An 18,573-nucleotide genomic window follows, 5' to 3' on the forward strand; every position below is an offset into this window, starting at 1 on the left:
TGACAATTAAATCCTGTTCCAACCTGGCTCCTGGCAAGCAGGAATTACTCTTTGCCAAGCAAACAGCACTAAGGGTCTCGATTCACTTGAAGGTGAGGATATGGGCTGCGTTATCAAACCCAGCGGGCAGTTTACCACGCCGCACCCTGCTGTACCTATCTGGATGTAGCCGTCTGGCATCCTGCGGTATTTGACGACTGCACCTCTTCCCTCCTGTAAGGCTTCCTTATCCGACTGCAGGCTCTGTGAGAAGGGAAGGAGCTTTGTGCAAGGCCAGTAGGAAGAGCCACCCAAAAGCCCCAAGCAACACCAGCAACCCCAGAGTTGCTCTCGCCCACAGCCCTTGGCACCTCATCCCCCTGCCTGGCACCCCGAGCCTCATGCCCCAAAACAAGAGGACGCTTGCTGCCCTCACGCTGCTGCTTCCCCTGCACCACCCTGGCTCCATCCCCTTCTCTGCAGCCATCCCACCCATCTCAGCATCCCCTCTGCAGGCAGGGACGGCTCCCATCGTGACTGCTCAGCGCAGGATCTCCGCTCCGGAGGTGGTACCACACCAGGTGTGACCCCCCCCGGCTCCCAGTCAGCACCTCTCAAAGGCACTCCAGTCTTGTAAAGCTTTTCCTGATGGCTTTAAGCAGTTCCCTTCTCTCAAACCTCTTTTGCTTCCCACTCCACCCCCATCTCAATTCTCAATAAAACACTTACGTCAAACGGCAAAACCTCCACAGTTGTATTGAAGAGTTTGTCTTCTGGGTGCTCGATGTTCCCGCTGCGGAAGAAGAACCTGTGACAGAGACCAAAGTCATGGAAACCCACGCTGAGCACGGGGCAACATGATGGCTGTCACCCCAGTTGAACCATCAAACCGCTCATCCTAACAGGCACCTTCTCAAAAAGCCCCACATGCACATGGTTTGTAAGGAGACCTGCACCAGAGTAGCAACATCATGGCTTGCTCACAAGCATAGGAAAGCAAAGGGCTCCAGCAAACATGGCCCTACCAAAAAAAAGGTCAGGTTATCCTCCTCCTGGAAGAGCACTGCTCCCTCCTCCTGGGCAGCCAAGCAGAAGACAGCCAAGAAATTCAACATGAGCCAGAAAAGCAAAAGGGAAGGGTCTCCACATGCTCCAGGCTGTCCCCACGTCCCCCGCCCCGCTGATCCCCTCAAGCACTGGCCTTTCGATGCGGAGTGGTTTGAAGAATCTGAATCGGATGAAGTCTCCAGCGGTGGGAGTGAAGGCCCAGAAAAAGTCCTCCCGCAGGTAAGCCTTCTCCAAGGTGAAGTGCTGGTAGGTTTTCAGGCTGGTGCTCACCTCCGCAGGAGGGTTGACGTGCTCTTTCCGCAGAGCCTGCTTGCCGAAGTCCTTGTCCTTGGTAAGCGCAAAGCAAAAGGGCAGAAAAGGGTCATGAGCTGCTTTCGCCTGTGAGGAACAGGGGTCCCGGCAACAAGGCACCGCAAATTAAAAGCTCTCAGTTTGCACAGCGTAGAAGGATGAGGGGTGGAGGTGAGCTGGGGAAGGCACCAGACGGGGCAATGCACGGCTGGATCGCAGGAGGACACAACTCCAGGAGAGGCAGCGCAGGGCAGCACCACTGCTCTGCACTCTGATCCAGCACCAAAGAGCCCTTCATTGTCCAAGTGGCCCCGAACACGTGTCCCTGCCCCGGGAGCTCTGCAAACAGTCCTTACACCTGAGGAGAAGGTGGCTGGGAAGCTGATGATAGCATAAAACAACTGGATTACATGGCCTGACGAACACTGCACTGCAAGGCAAACTGGATTACAACGTCTGTGTCCGTCTGATCCCCAGGTAAACGGGACTGAGCACAGCCCAGGGATGTGTGTCCACAGATCTTGCACATGCAGCTGTGGGAAGCTCGATTTTGTTGATGTTTAACCACACACACACAATTTAAGCTCTTTCACAGCAAGGTTTAGTTCGCCTATCAATCAGCACATCCCAGGAACAAGGAGAGGGGTGGGAAGGAAGTCAGACCAACCCTGGAGTCATCTCTCCAGGGTTTTTGAGTCGATGCTTTGAAATCACACCCAGACCATGGTTTGGCACTCAGGGAGAGTGGCCAGGGCCAGTACCAAGGCTTAAAAGCCTGCAGCGACTCTTGGTACACGTCACTGCCACTCTGAGAAGCAGGAGCTCCACGAGCTCACTGTAATTCAGAACAAAACGCAACCACTGCACAGAAATCCAGCTGCCACTGTCCCACCGGTCGCTGTCACTGATGTTCCCACCCCAAAACCGGCCAGCTCCTGGGTGCCCGCAGGCCAGGTCTAGCAGAAAGGCCATCTGCAGCTTAGACAGGCAGCTGATACCCACCTTCAGCTTCTGTATCTTCCCAGCCAAGGAGGAGTGGGTTCCCACGTGCTGGAAGAGGGAGGGCTTGAAGCGGATCCTCAGGTTTGCCTTCTGCCTGTCGCAGTGTTTCTGAAACGAGACAATCCCGCAGAGCCCCACGCTTAAACCTCTGCGGTCAGCTGTGACCCACGAAAAGAACGGAGAAGGGCACAAGGAGCGATAAACACCCCTGTGTCTCCATCTCTTATGCCTGTCTGTGTTGTTTTGGCTTTAATTTGGCTTTAATTTAACCGAACTCTGGAGGAACCTGTCCATGACTCTTGGCCGCTCACCCACTGGGCTCTGCTGGGCAGCCGGAGTGCCCGGGTTTAAGTGCCAAATTTCTCCTTGCCAAGCATAGCTGAGCAAATCTCCTCTGTGCTGTCAGGTAGGGACAGCCAGAGAATTTAGTTTCTTTTGTCCTTGGCTTATTGGGAAAGCCTTTTTCCTACAACTCAGAGCTCGGGATCACCGATGTCTGAAGGTAAGTCAGTCCTGGGATGATTCAGAGCCTAAGTGAACAGGTAGCAAGTGTAGGCTCTTTGCAGACAGGCAGAGTTTTTAGTTTGTTGGCAGGTGTTATTAAGCAGATGTATGGCACGTGCCATTGTCAAAGCTGTTGGGCTGTTTCACGCCCATCCCACCATGTAAATAAAGTTGGAGATGCAACTCCGATGCAGCCAGTAATTTTCCATGGGGTGGAGGGAGAGAGATGATAGAGAGGGAATAAAGGACAAAGGGGAAAACCACTGAGAGCGTGAAGACAAGAACTCAACATTTTAAAAATAGTTCATTTCTCTCAGTTTGGGAGAGCAGAACAAAAATACAGGGTTAAAAACCAGAGGGAGAGGGCATTTGTTTTCCGACTTTTGCTTTTTCCAAGAAAAGAAATGCATGCACACCCCTACCACCATCTGCTCTTGCAGCCTCCCACCCAAGAGAAACCCCGGCAGAAATCCCACCGCCGGGCGCTGCGTCACCGGCTGCCTGGCACCAGGCAGGGCGCAGTGGGGAAAGCCAGCCACACCGAGCCCCCGCCACGGGCTGCCCCCACGGGCCACCGCCACCGTGCCGGGAGCTGGGAAATTCCAGGCATGACCCTCGCGAGCTGCAGAGGAGATAATCCCCTAATCCAGCTCACGTTACATTAGAAAATTAAAACTAGCCCTGGTAATGGCAGAGACCCTACTCCTTGCCAGCAAACCCAGATGCAACCCTATCAGGTCTGATCTCACTCTGGATGGGGAGAGAAGGAGAAAGGGGAACAGAGGGAGGTACAGCATCTCCTGATTTCTCTTTCTCCCGTTTTCCCCTTCTGCTAAAGAAGCACTTGCTGAAAGCAGCGTTGTCTCACTAGAGCCAGGAGGGGGAATGGCTCAGTTGGTGGTAAGAAGGTCATCCTTTCACACAGCTCTACCCCAGGTAAATCTAAAATTAGTTAAAAAAGAAAGAGCAGAATATATCCAGAGCAGGCAAAGCGCTTACGAAAAGCTCAGGTCAAACAAACTTTCAATCAAAAAGACAAATCCTCCCCACTACCAATTTGATTCTGCACAGTGGGATTTACAAGGGAAAGTCATGTTTGAAAGGGCGCTGTGCAGAGTTAATCATGCAAACAGTGGGGGAAAGGAGCCAGAAATCCACGCAGAAAGTAGGTTAATTTTTAAAAAGGCAACACATTTAAGAGGTTTGCAGTTTCCCCTGGGAAAACCTTGGCTCCGCCAGGTAGGAGAAGATGAGCGAAGAAGATGAGCTAAGAAGATGATCCTGCGCAGCAGGATCTGCATTTAATCAATGCTCAAGCTGAAGATTTTGAAGGGGGGGAGCACAGGCAGCAGCATGGTTCCCAGCTCCATCCCAGCATCCCACCACCCCGCCTTCGCCCACGGCTGTGACGACCCCGGGGGCTGCCGGACAGGCCTGGGGACTGCTCTGTCACACCTGAGCACACGGTTTGAACTGCCAGGAGGACACGATGGACATCATCTGAGACTGGTCCTGCTGCACCCGGGGGACTGGAGCTGACATCACAGCCTCTGCCAGGGATCCGGCCAAATTCAATCACATCCTTGCCCCAACTCTGCAGAGCCCTGAGGATGCCCTGTCGTCCCCCCCCAACACAGAAATCAGTATTTATCATCCCCAGAGTGACCACTTGCTCTGGCATTTGCCTCCACAAAGTAGTTGTGGCCACGAGGCCCATCCGAAGCGACTGGCTTCAAGCTCTGCACAGGGACTCCGCTGCTCATTCTCTGCCGGGGGAGGAGGGCGAACGAGCATTTGAGTAAATACAGTATGTTCAGAGAGGAGACAGGAGAGTATCTGGTGGTGAGCTCATCTTACATTTGCTGTCACACACACTCCTCCTCTGCCCTTCCCACTCGCTTTAGCCCCTTGCTGCTGCCGCCGACGGGAGTTCAAACGCAACCTCCGCAGGGCACGGGGGCTTCTGTGCTGCTGTCTGCAAGGCTTTGTGCAGGCAAACGAGATGGCAGCAGGAAAACAGAGCCCGTTTCACCCCTCTGCACCCCCCTAGAAACCCCAGCAAGAGCTCTGTGGGCTCTGGCTTTATTTTGGCACACTATGCACGGCGGGCTTGCTCTTGGGTCATCTGGGGTGAGCTCTCTGGGCAGCCTGCGTGTGTGCTCCAGGTGGGTACGGTACATGAGCCCAGAGCCAAAGAGTTATTCTGGGGTTATAGTCAGCGAGCAGGGGAACGGCTTCAGGGAGAGAAGCACACCGGAATAAAAAAACAGCACAGAAGAATGGGGAACAGCTACTCTCCTCTGGAGAGTAGGACTGGAGGAGGAATACCCTGTTAGTGCTTAGATGCAGAAATAATGCCTTTTCTGGCAGCTGCAGACTACAAAAGCCTGAACTCCCAGGTCTTTGCTTACACAATCAGCAAGGACACCCTGCAGCACACTCCACAGGGACAGCACGGCTCGGTGCAAAGTCAGTTACCACCAAAGCTCACAGAAAAGATCCTCTGGAGACACAGACCAAGCGTACATTTGCTCACACAAAACAGAAGGTTTCCCTTCAACAGAAGTTGTTTACGTACTGCATCTTTCTCGGGGTTGCAGACTTTCACCCAAAGGATGTGATCCAGCAGCCAGTCAATGGGTTTGTCCTTATAGAACATCAGGATGAACTCCACAATCAAGCTCAGATCCAGAGACTTGAACATTTTTCCTACAGCACAAAGAAAGAGAGAGCAGCTACGGTATGAAATGGTCAAGAATCAGAGCTGGGAAGAAAAAAAACTTGGGAGACTGGGCTGTGGAGGTTGGATGTGTGCATCTCTCTACGTAAAGGAAATAGCGTGCAGCTCTGTTTTATGTACCAGTACTGCCAGCATTGCTAATACAGTTCCGGATTTAATATTCATTGCAGAACTAGAAAGCATTAGTGTCTCACAGGTCACAACAGTATCAAAAGGTCTAAAACTCTTCCATTCAGCAGGGAGAAATAAGGATGAAAAACATTCAGCCAGCTGCAGGACAGACCATTTCCTGCCCCCAAAACTACAAGTTTTAAGCCAGTCAAACCAGTATCCAAAACAACAGATCAAGCTGCTACTGCAACCATGTACTGCTGTTCCCAAAATAGTTCTGTGCTGATGCAAACTTCCTTTTTCACACTCTTAGGCAACGCCAGATCCCATCCAGCCTAAAAGCTACTGGTCACATCTAAGCTGTTTGGCTGTCGGCTGGGCCACCGACCAGGTTTATTTTTATTAAAAGTGAGTATCAGCAGTACCAGCTGTGAGGAACTTTCTCCCCTGTGCAAACACAGGGGTCATTGCAAAAACAGGGAGGGATCAAGTCTGAGTATTTTACCATCTTATGGGGACAACTCATTGGACCACGAGCATAAGCGTTTGCAAGAACCAGGGGGCACTTGTGCCCATGCCTGACGGGACTGGGGTAAGCCGGGGAGAACATTACCAATAAACCCCAGCTGAGAAAACTCCAGGATCATCCACTCCTCGGAGGGCTGCTGCAAGGCAAAGTTCTTCATCGTGCTGAGATAGTTTGGTTTGGCCACAATATCATCCTCCAGCTGCAAGAGGAAAGGACACTCAGTGCCAATGATCCATCCAGGTTCCACTAAGAGCCTCTCTGTGCAGAGCAATCACGCCGTAGACCGGAGGAAGGCTTTGGCACAGACCTAGTTTATTTCGGAATATGCTCCAAGCAGATTTTTCTCAGCCAATCTAACAGGTAAACGAAACAAGGATTCCTGCCCTCCCTAGGCAGGAGGTCTCCAAGTCTAAAGCATCTTAGAAACCTAGCTTTTGAACCTATCTGGTTAAAACTTGCTCCCACTCTGCTGCATCACACAACGGGACGTGCTTTTTGCCCACTCTCAGCTGGGTACGAGCCACAGTGAACTCACAGGTACACCCATCTCCCCTCCACCCCCAGCACCAAACCCACCTGCACGTAATATATGCCTTTGGACTGGGCATACATCATTAAAAAGCAGTAGTCAAGGTTCTGCTTTGTCCTCCACCTGCAAAAGACAAACACGATGGGAGCGACGATCTCTCCTGGGATACCGGGCTGCTGGGGGAGCCAGCCGAGGCTGGGTTTAAGCCGGGAAGGGGACACAGTTTTTGGAGGAGGGGATGGCATATGACCTCTCCCTTTTGGTCTCCAACTGGTCAGCTAAGAGTTACCGGAAAACTCAGGGACTTCCAAAATGAATGTAACCAGGGGTAAAATGACCCCCTCGCTCAGTGACAGAAACACTGCAGTACAAAGCAAGCCCTGCAAAGCTGGCACCAGTTCATACCCCCCGTCCCCCAAGTCTTTCCAGCTTTTGGATAAAGCAGGTTTAAGGGCCTCACCTGGCCCTGCAGAAGAGTGTTCCCGGCTGGAGTCAGTGGGAAAGTGCTGCAGCTACTTAATTCAGAGCTTGGTTGCTTTTAAGCTCATTGCTTCTTACCTGACTCTCTCCTTGGGGTCCCCAAAGGATTCCCGCAGGTGGGAGAAATCAGGATAGAAATGCGGAGATGGGGAAATTACCTCCAGGAGACCTGAGTGTATTTCCTTTGGGAATCTGAGGGAGAAAAGCAGCAGTAAACAAATACCTCCATGTCTGACACACCATTTTGTAGACCAAATCACTAGGTAAACACGGAGCCGCAGAACCAAACAAAAAATACAGCCTCTAAGATAAAACTTCCCCAGTAGCTAGTACGCTTCTAGGCCTCACCGAAGGACATCAGCAGGAGTTTTAAAGCTGCTCTCTCCCTCCCATGGTCTCTAATAGCCCCACATTCGTGTGCTTCCCTCGCCCAGCATCCCTCCTCCCTCCCGCACGCACATACGGGTTAGCTTTAAGGACCAGCCGCGAGCACCGTGTACTCTCTACAGGATTAAACGGACCTGCAGACTGGTGCACCAAAGAAAGGACTTGCTGGTATTACCGGCATTTAGAGATTTTCCAAATGCATCAGTAATTAAAAGCCATTTTGCAGAGATTATGTTATGCATTTCTGATAAGTTACTTAAAACACTGCTGTGCAGTAGTTAGGACAGCCAGCAGGAATTCCACCTCGTTCCCTTATGCTGATAAAATCAGCATCTATTTTCCCTATGATGCTGTTAAGAATCCTTTAAAGAGTCAAACTCAAAAAAAATGTCACCCATCTGAAAAATAGGTACCTACAACAGCCTTGCAAGCAATACCCAGAGGTTACTGTAACTGTGAGAGATAAGCGGGAAAACCAGTTATTTTTATACTGCCTTTTTGAGAACATTTGGTGCAAGGCTGACTTCCTTTGTTTTTGTAGAGCCTGGAGGACAGGAGATGGGGCAGAGGGAGACAAAGCGGCGAGACTGCCAAAAACTTCTCACTTATTTTTCCCTTCCTTATTCCCTTCTTGGGACTGGCAAGATTTTCAGCTAACATTTTCAAATCTTCCCTTCCTCAGGCAGCAGTGAAACAGAAGCTTCTCACTGAGCTGATAAAACCTGTACCAAAGCAGCAACGGCTTTCTCCCTCCTGCGATATGAGCTCAGCCTGCCCTGGCCCCACACCACCTCAATTCAATTTGGAAGACAAATAATTTCAGTGAATCAGGGAAGGGCAGGAGGCACTGGCGAGGGGGGGACAGCAAGAAATCAAATCATTAAGTCAATTAAAGTTTCAGGCCTTCTATGCAGAAGCACTCTCTGCAGCAGCACCCAGTAATTTCATCAGGATCCATCGGACAATCGGTCCATTATCCCCCGATAAGTGCGTCCTCCTGCCAGCAGGCAGGAGGAGGAAAGCTCTGCCAGCTCCTGCACAGCAAGATGGAGGGCTGTGTTTCAGCTCTTCTGCAAGTGCCCGGGAACACAACCCTCCCCACGCGCATCCCGGCCCCTCTCCCACCATTGGCTCGGGACGTGGGGCGCCGGGAGGATGTGCTGCCCTTTTGCATCTCCTTCTTATGGCGACTGCGAGCCTTTGGAAACACGCAATCGCAGGAGCTGGACGGGAGTCACAGCCTCTTCTCTCGCCACCTTTTTCTTTTGCCTCCGAGCTCGGATGCTGTTAACGCCTGGACCGGCGCACGGTTAATAATCCGTCACTGGCTTCTGCTTAAACTGCCACAGATGAAGCTGCAAAAGCCACTAAGACTCCAGGACATAAATAGCAGCTAGCATAAGAGACAAATGTAACTAGCGCCTGGAACAAGGGAAAAACAAACAGGCTGGAGCAGGAAGAAAAATGGATCATGGATTTTAAAGCAAAAGAAGGCAGGAGCATTTGGGCGTGCTTACCACACTGCCCAGTTGCTCTGACTCTTCAGAGCAGGTAGAGGGCTGCACTAGACACAGAAAAAATTGCCAGGATCACTGGAAATCTAAATAATCCATCTTCTCACAATGCCACAGGACAGAAAGAGCAAAATGAACCAGCATGACCGTGTGTGGTAAATACTGCAAGCACAAAGCAGCCTACTGGAAGCTACATACGGGATGGATTTTAGAACAAGCAGAAAGTGGAAGCAGCAATAACAAAGACAGCCCAGAGTTTAAGAACAGAAAAGAACCCAAACAACAACAACAACAACAAAAAAAAAAACAAAAAAAGGGAAGCAGAAAAGTGTGTATTTTCTCCTTAATGAAGCTGTTCCCTGGCCTTGCTACAGGCACAGACCGTACCGCTGTAGTCATTTGGAAGTGCTTACAAGTTTTTGATATTTTCTGCCACTCCAGCTGTGTACTGCGGATCTGTCTGAAAACAAAAGATAAGCAGTGTTAGATCCTTCAGCTTCAGCCTGTGCCCCCTGTGGCTCAGAAATCACCTTGAACACACCGCGGGGGTACTGTCACCACCTCTGTACCATCTTCACGTCTCCTTTTTTTTCAGTTTAACTGCTCTCCCCATGCTAATGGACTCCTAGGAACCCTCCTTTGTGGCCAGTGTTAACCAAAGGCATCACACACCAAAATCCACCCCAAAGGACTCAAGACCCTGTCCATCTTCCCCACATGCTCTCCTGGCACTTCTGCCCCTGCCAGTGCCAAGCATTTGCACAAAGTGTTAACTTCTGGGATATTTATTTTTTTCTCTATACATGCTGGCTTTCATCCAAGTGAATACTCTTGGCAGAAAAGGATCTCCATCCCTTTTGTGAAAAAGAGGGGTCTATTTATAAGCATGCATTTTTTCATTTCAGGTTTGTTTCGATGCTTTTCTTCCTAAAAAACCCAGTTTTTTCCCACAATCAACCTGGCAACCCGTAACAGTTGGGAGGCAAAGGTCAGCAGCGCCGCATGCCGCTATCTGTGGGCGAGATAAGTGCAAACACAGGGACAGTCACCAGACAGAAACCATCTGCACAGTGACCGGGAAAACAAAATCCAAGAACAAAGGGCAGGAGACCCAGGAGCAAAAACCGTGCCTGTTTCCTGGTGGTGGCATTGTTTTGGGCGGTCGTACGGATCATGGGACTGCGTGTCCCGGGCGGATCTGCAGACACAGCATCGCAGAAGCCGGGACCGGCTGCCGCTGCGCTCGATGCTGGGCAGAGGTGAGAAGTGAGATGCCAGGAATGTGTGTCACGAGCTGAGGACAGCACTTCCACGCTGGAACGGTGACAAGGGAGGGTTTTCTCAAAAGGAAAAAGGTCCCTTTCCCAAACAGGGCTCAGGCTCCTGGCGCTGGACTGATTTCTTACCCCAGCGCTGCCAAGAAAACAGCAACAGGCAAAACGAGGGCAAGAAAGATGCTCCTGGCTTTGGGAGCAAACATGCAGCTCTCCTGGACAGCCCAGCCGCCGTGGGTGACACCCACAGTGGTTAGCGGTGACATTTGGAAGTGAGAAGTCTCCATCCCAAAAGGGACATTCAGTTGCTCCACTCATCGCCCTGAGTCTCCAAGTTACCCAGCATCTGCTCCAGGTTCATACCACCCTCTCCGCTATTTATCCCGTGCCTGAGGAGCCCTAACAAGCGACACCAAGTGCAGGTACATCAAGAAATGCTTTGGGAAGAGGCAGAGCGGGCTCAGCGGTGGCTGACGCTTGCAGGGAAGGAGGACGTCGTGTAGCTACAAGAGCAAGCTTGGCAAGAGAGGACAGGGACAGCGGTGGTGATCTGCAACAACCACCATCGCTGTTACTGGGCTATGGCGTATGTGCTCCTGCACTTCACGGTATCAGAATTAATATATTCGTTGTTCACCTCCCTCATTGCAGGGACATGAGGAAAGTCAGGAGCTGCCATCACAGCATGCACCCTATTTTCAAGTCAACTGAAGAAAATATTACTGCAGTCCAAACCAGGAGATATTTCTGGTCAAGTTGCTTAAAACCTCTCATGCTGTAACTCACCTGCTGTGAAAACAGCCATCAAACCTGTCCTGGCTCAAAGCAAAATGACAGCCAAGACCAAACCTCGTTCCCGGGCACTTTGGGCTACACCCATCGGAGCACACCTTCCCCTTGTACAAAATACCAGCCAGAGACTCGACAGCCAAATGCTACTCAATATGTCAAATTATGGGTAAACAGGCAGCAAACCCAGACATTTATCTTTGTTCTGCTCCCAGTAACATGCTACTGAGGTTTATCTTTCTCACCGGATTTCTGGAAATTAAGACAAATGCACTTCAAGCTCAAGAAAATAATCCTGAGGGGAAAGCCATGGAGAAAAATAACCATCTAAACCCATAGATAAAAGCAGCTCTTGCGGATTAATGTATCAAGGCTTTTTAGCCCTTGGATTCAGCAACTGATTCCAGGCTCCAGACACCAGTATGAAGAGGCATAATAGTCTCAGCCCCAAATCAGCAGGCTCTTGGGTGTCGAGAGGGGTTTACTGCTGTCTTACAGATACACGGAGAAATGAAGCTGCTTCAGGAGCTCGTCCGAGAGCTCCCCTGGACATGGCCATGGGGCTGCTCCAGCACATTTTGGGAATAACCACTCAAGCACCCTGCAAGAGCCATCACGATTTAGATCAGAAAGATAAACACACGTGCCACACTGCCAGCTGCTAACACAACGTGTTTGCCCGCTCGCATCCTGACCCTCTCTGGTCCAACTGGTGTTTGATTTTGGGCAGGACGCATCTAATGAGGTGGGTGTTGGTCTCTTTTCCCAAGTAACGAGTGATAGGATGAGAAGAAACGGTCTCAAGTTGTGCCAGGGGACATTTAGATTGGATATTAGGAAAAATTTCTTCACTGAAAGGGTTTTCAAGCACTGGAACAGGCTGCCCAGGGAAGTGGTTGAGCCCCCATCCCTGGAGGTATTTAAAAGACTTAGGGACATGGTTTAGCAGTGGCCTTGGCAGTGTTAGGTTTATGGTTGGACTCGATGATCTTAAAGGTTTTTCCCAACCTAAATTATTCTACAATGATCCTGGTCGGACGGCAGCCCAAGGCTGGGCTTATCTGCCCTGGCAAGAGGCAGAGCGGACCTCCAGGCGGGCAGCCGTCCTGTTTGGCACCAATTTCGGCAGACAGCGGGATGGGACGGGGGCCAGGGAAACGGGGTAAACAGGCAAAGCTCCGTCTTACCTCAGCGATGAGGACGACGATGACGGAGTCCTCCTTCTCCTGCTGAGTGAGCTCTGAGATGAGGGAGTTGAGGGTGTCGGTGAGGTAGGAATGGACCTCCCGCTTCACGCTGGGGATTCCCATCACGACGGACACTGCCCAGGGCCACGGAGAGATTTTAGAGAGGGGGGTGTGCTGGGACAAGACACTTTGCTCCGCTCCCATGACCGCCTCGTGGTTCACCTGCTCGGTGCCACGCTCCGTCATTAAAAACCAGCAGTGATCAGCAGGTTGGTGGGTTCCTGGGCTACGTAGGGTTCCCATACTCCTGTCCCCCAGCCCAGTACCAACCAGCAGCACCCCAGTGTGCCAGGCTGGCAGGGCACCCATGGCAGTCAGAGAGACTCTTTCTTTTCTCCCCGAAAGACTGATGTCTAAGGCAACACCCCAAAACCCTCCCCCTCCTAAGGGCCTTTTCAGCCTGTGAACGGCAACTCCAAGACCACTCTTGTTCTCCAAACACCTCCCACAGCCAGAAACACCTCAGTTTAGGAGGGGCACGTCAGCTCTTTGGCGTTGTGTTGGGATTTGGGAGCAGGGAGGAATCATCTAGTAACCAAAGTCCTATACCAGATGGGATCTGTCTCCTAAGAAGGGTTAGAGTCTCCATGAAGCGCCCTGCAAACTATGCTTTCACCTGACCACGTTCCAGGCAAAGTCTAGAGCACTCTGGAGACGGAAAAAGCAGCAAAAAACACCTGGCAGAAGCATCGAGAACATTTTAGTGCCAGTCAAGAGCACAGACAGCACTCCCCGGTAGACTCGCAGACGTGACATGGCTTACCCACCCCGCGTGCCACGATACCAAGGAAGCTTGCATGACGCATGCAGCCGTTCCTCCAGTCCTGCTCATATCCACACCACAGCCAGGCCCGGAGGAAAGGGGAGGGACAGGCACCAAGGTGAGGAAGAGCACCAGAAGCAGCACTAATTCCCATTTACCTCCAGTGCGCCCCTGTCCCACATGCACGGCTGGCTGCAGACTGTTCTCCTTTGACAGCAAATGTGGCAAATGATGGAAGATGGTGGGAAGGTGCAGCACATTCTTGTTGGTGATATTCCACAGTTTTAACTTGGTTTCGTCTTAAAAAGGAAAAGGGAATAAATTGCAAGGCACGGTAGGTAGGAAGAGACTGCAAGGCAAAAAGCCTTTTTAGAGCAGCCTGGCCACCCGAGACTACTGCTGGGTTATAAAAAAATCAGGCCAACCTTTAACATGCTACCACAAACCCAATTAAAGTTCAGCAGGAGCCATGAGGGCCTTTAAGAAGTCCCAAAATATTTGGGAAGGAGCAGGGAGAATGAAGATCAAATGAAGGTCAAATCGGATCTTTCTGTAGAGATCCAATTTTCTTCAACTGAGCAACTTAAAAAAAAAAAAAAAAAGAACAAATAAATTGGCAAGGGGTGCTCAGCCAGTCTAACTCCTTCCTCTCCCCTCTCTTTGGATACCCATTTTCCATATGGATTCAATACAGCCATAGGAAACAGCATATATGACTCGCAAGGGAAAAACCCCCAAACTTGTAAGCAAGCAAATTGGCAAATATCCTCGGCAGAGGCAAATCTCAATGTTTAATGATGCATATGCACCTCCGATTAAACAGGAGTTTAAGGGTTCCCAAGTTCCTCTGAACTCCACAATTTGCTCGCGCCAGGGGAGAGAAGAGCACGTCCTGTCCGCAGCCCTGCACACACGCACACTCACGCACACCTCTCTACCTCCTCCTTAGTAACTGCTTCAAAACAGCCCGAGATCCTCAACTTCTCTGTTTATTCACCAGATAAGCTGCTCCAGGTCCGGTTTATATCCCGCAGGGCCTGTTTCTCCGAGATCGCTCTCTTGATCTCCTCCAGGACCAGGTTGAGCTCCTTCGAGCGCTTCAGGCTCTCCTGCTCGGCTGCGTGCAGTCGGTCCCGGAGGGCGAGAAACTCCCGCTGGTAGATGTCCACAACGTCACCTGCGGATGGAAAACAGAGAGAAACTTTCTCCTCTGAGCTCTGAAGGGTTCCAAGCCACAAAAGCAATGCCCATCATTCACACCTCCCCTACCTCCTCAATCCTTAAAACATGGATTTAGGGAGCTGTGGTCCAGCACCCACTCATTGGTGAGAGGGTTGGAGAGAGGGCAGTTTAAGTTGCAGATCTACAATTAAAAAGATTGGAAAACTCCCATTTTTCTCTTTAACTTGGGGTCCTGGGTCTTATAGAAATACAACCTGGTTCTCTGTGACCAAAGCATGCAGCAAAAATAAGTTGCATGGTAGTTCTTCTTCAATGCATACTTGGAAAAGGGGAGTCAGCTGCTGGCATTAATTTTACAAGCAACGTTCTGCATCTCTCTGTAGCTCCAGAAGTTTGGGTGTGCGAGTTGGTGACTGCTGGAGTGAGCAATGGAGAACTGGAGTCAAGTGAAAAAGAACTGAAAGCACTGGTGGTGATGGCCTGTTAAAGCCATGACAAACCCAAGGAATATCAATATTTTTAATTGCCTTGCTCCTTGCTTTGGTTTCCTGACGGCACACAAAGGAAAGTTTTAAGAGCACATGTCAAAGGGCGTTCAAGTGGGTAATCCAGGAGAATCCTTGGACAGCATCTCAAAGGCCTTCTCCAGATGGCATGGGGCATCTCCCGGATGACCCTGAGTGATAGAAAGCGAGATGCTGGCACGGGGGATGCTGCTCAGCAGTGAGACAAGGGAAGGGACAGCACCTCCTCCAGCTTTGGAAGACAGTCCCAAATTCTAATGTCCAAAAGGGATTTTGGGAATCTAACCGCTCTGAAACACGGCAGGATAAAGAATATCACATGGCAATAGCTGCCTGGATGCTTACATAAATCCAAGTGTTTGGATATGCACCTTAAGGATAAATGTAACATATAAAAAAGAAACTTTTGATAGGGTAATAAAGCTTTCTATTTTGAAACAACATCTTACCACCATGCCCTTTTTAAGCAATAAAACTATCGAGAGCCTTCAGCCAGAACTAACTATACAATAGCTGGGAGTGGAATCAGTTAGCCATTAATGAACTTTCCCCGGCCATTATCTACTCCATTATTAATGAAACTACTCATTAAAAATATACTTTTATCTGTGGTCACTCATGTGTTTTCAGTAAGGCTATAACTCACAGGACTACACCCAAAACAGATTTATGCACTGAATAGTAGACCTTTAACCCAAACACGACCAGGAGAGGTAGTGACCAAAAATACTGCACTGGAACTTCTCAACACAGGGCTAAATATAAATCAGAGCCATTGAAAAAAGATAGACTGACTGCATCGACGACTTCTATTTTGGGGCCCATAAAAAAAAAGACGAAGGAATTTTGATGATCAGACATACCCAGCTCCAAAGCACAGAGTTTCCAAGACAACAGCACTTCCCAGTCCAGCTCCAGGTAATGCCTAGGAAGCGCTCCCAGTTTTGCCCAGGAAAAATTTCCTCCACGGGGCCTCTTCCTCCCAAAAAAACCTTCTTAAAGACCCACTGCTTCAACACAAGGGATTCCCTCAAGGCAGTCTGGCTCCTATTAACCTTTCGGCATTATTTTCAAAGCCACTGGCACATGGGGAGAGAGCAGAGGAAGTTACACCCATTTGATTACTACGTCCATCTGACAACACGTTATTCAGAGAAAGTCGAGGGATAGATATAAACAAGACCAGTCCCTCCTTTTTCCTGTGCGGTGCTGCTCGCTTTCCACTCCTATTGAGAAAACATTTAAAAATTTGCAGAAAAAGAGGTTAACACCCAGCTTTGGGAGCTGCCACAGGAATTCACAGGAGGATGTCAGGCTTTAAATTGACTCCACGATGAGCTAGACCTTTACCTGCTGGTACCTCTCAGACATAAGAATATACCTTTCAGCTTCCCAGTACTCTAGATTATAGGTTTTCCTATTTGTATCTTTTACTGGCTGCATCTGTGAACACCAGCAAGGAACAAGTCTCACTTTCTGTTTTTGCACAACACGATGTGCCTGGGTAAGGCTGGAAGCATTTAGCTCTCGGCATACCGGGGGGTGACCATCCCGTGGATCCTATCAAAGCCAAATCACAGCTAAAGGCTGCCATTAGATCTTGTTCTGCAATACCTGGAGCAGAGTAAAGGCAAGGCTTTGCACTTAATGGCTTTTTCCAGAGCACTGCACTTCATTTGTGTCAGATTTAGAAGGGAAATGTCACTGATTATTCAGTCACTAATGACCTGCCCGCCGAAGCCAAGAGCTGTACTCTTCATTAGACTGCAATGGTGATGTGCAGTCAACCATTTGCTGCTTTTCTGGCTAATGGTTGGCAGTGAAATTGTATTTGTTTCCAGTGCTCTTGTCCTATGATGTCTTCGTAGTCTTTCCATTCTTCAATTAAAATTTCATGAAATTTAAAAGCTGATCGATTGTGACCGGTTCCAGTGACAGCTTGAACAGTCTGAGACAAAGCCCAAGACGGGCATACAGTTTTCCATGAACTTCCAGTAATGCCATTTTGCATTCGTCGGTCTGCAATGCCACGTGGATGCAGATCTGCTGTCCTCACAAAAACCCTCAGCTGCTCAGCCAGGGAGGGCTCTGAAAAGCCACGGAGGGCAGCAGGGGATAAGGGGGGTGCAATTGGCTCCCATCTCTCCAAGCAAGGTTGGACACAGAAGTGATTTGCTGCTAATTAGGCTGAACGAATTCTTCAGCTAGTGGCAGTTCAGCACAGACCCTTCATTTACCTTCCAAAGCCGCAGCACTCCCTATCTACATATTTATTGTATTCCCTCCCAGCACAAGACAGCAGAGCTCTTAAAATATCCCCAGATTCAAGCATTGCAGGACAAAAACTCCTAGCTATAACTATACCAAAAAAAAAAAGACTCAGCATACTTTTTCTTGAGAGATAACACATTGCTTCGGGCTTAAAATACACTGGTTTAATAAAGAAAGTCGGTGTTAGGGGACAGTCCGCAGGACAGACCTGGGAGACCAAAACCCTCTCAGCCTTGCAGCCCAGATTGCGCATGCCCAGCACCCTGCAAACACCCCATTTCTCACCTTGCCATGCCTAATATTTGCACTCGACGGTCTTTCGCAAGCTGTCTTTAGAAACAGGCTGGCTGCGAGGCTCCGAGCGTGCATCGAGCGGCTTCATACAAGCCGCCTCTCCGCGGGCCGGAGAAGGCAGCGCTGGGCGCAGCTGAGCACCGGCCGCCATCTGTCCATCCCGGCGCAGATCTGGGGGGGTCTGTCTGTCCCTGGAGGGGACAGCGGCCGGAGGAATCGTCGATCTGGGTGAGCATCGTTCACCGACCGACGGCTCTCCCAGCTCTGCTCCCTTCTCTCGCCCCGGCTGTGTCCCAGCCGCAGCTGCCAAGCTTCATTTTTTTATTTATTTTTTTTTTTTTAGCTGGGGGCCTCCAGCCGAGATCCCTGCGCTGGTTTGGCCGAGTAACAACGCGAACCGCTGGTGAAGCAGCTGGCAGGGATGGTTTGAGCGGGCTCCGCTCCCAGCAGTGGATGGGCACACGCCGGCGGGGCTCAGGGGCAGCCCCCCAGGAGCCTGACGTGGGCTCTGCAGCCTTCCCAAAGGTTTTCATCCACCCAAGACGGCATCCGTTTAATAAAAAGGATTTCTCCGTGATGGAGAATTCTGTGGCTTTCATCTGATTGAAGGGACTATCAAGCGCAAACCATGTTTGCTAGCAGAGGCGAGGGCTGGGACATCTGCGTCCACCCTGCTTATCCATTTTCAGTTTTTTGAGTGAAAGCAAAATACCTATCTGATCCTAATCCAGCAGACGGGCACAAAATCAGACCAGTGCTGATAAAACCCCCACCTTAAAACCTCACACGGTCATCCATATATCTCTCTCCATATATCCAGTCAGGAATGTTACAATTCTGTATTCTGCATTAGTCTTTCAAATCACACTCCAACCTCCCAGGGAGCCTGCAGTGCATTTTAAACATGTCTGTATTTCAGGACCAATTACTTTTGGTTTTGTTCTCTACAGATAACCTCTCCCAGCAGAGCAGACCCGTGGCCAAAGCCAGAGATTTCCCTCCAATTCAATCTTTTCAAAAGCAAATGCAGAGTCTTTGCTAGCTGGATTTGCTTCTCATTAGGAAGACTTTCAAGAGACTTTGTTTAAAAACTAA

At 50.1% G+C, this 18,573-nt stretch overlaps 1 protein-coding gene across 1 annotated transcript in view; it reads right to left on the reverse strand.

Annotated features, from left to right (window-relative positions):
* Positions 1-18,573, reverse strand: part of MGAT4B (alpha-1,3-mannosyl-glycoprotein 4-beta-N-acetylglucosaminyltransferase B) — a 53,155-nt gene that overhangs the window by 1,984 nt on the left and 32,598 nt on the right. The window contains exons 2-13 of the mRNA XM_075056842.1: positions 14,205-14,384; positions 13,366-13,506; positions 12,385-12,518; positions 9,548-9,594; positions 7,312-7,425; positions 6,801-6,876; positions 6,309-6,423; positions 5,423-5,553; positions 2,341-2,448; positions 1,181-1,374; positions 709-787; positions 156-243 (exon numbers count right to left, since the gene is read on the reverse strand). Of these exons, the coding sequence (XP_074912943.1) occupies positions 156-243; positions 709-787; positions 1,181-1,374; positions 2,341-2,448; positions 5,423-5,553; positions 6,309-6,423; positions 6,801-6,876; positions 7,312-7,425; positions 9,548-9,594; positions 12,385-12,518; positions 13,366-13,506; positions 14,205-14,384 (1,407 nt within the window). The remainder of the gene's footprint in view (positions 1-155; positions 244-708; positions 788-1,180; positions 1,375-2,340; positions 2,449-5,422; positions 5,554-6,308; positions 6,424-6,800; positions 6,877-7,311; positions 7,426-9,547; positions 9,595-12,384; positions 12,519-13,365; positions 13,507-14,204; positions 14,385-18,573) is intronic.

This window comes from Buteo buteo, chromosome 24 (assembly GCF_964188355.1).
Source record: "Buteo buteo chromosome 24, bButBut1.hap1.1, whole genome shotgun sequence".
Lineage (NCBI taxonomy): Eukaryota > Metazoa > Chordata > Aves > Accipitriformes > Accipitridae > Buteo > Buteo buteo.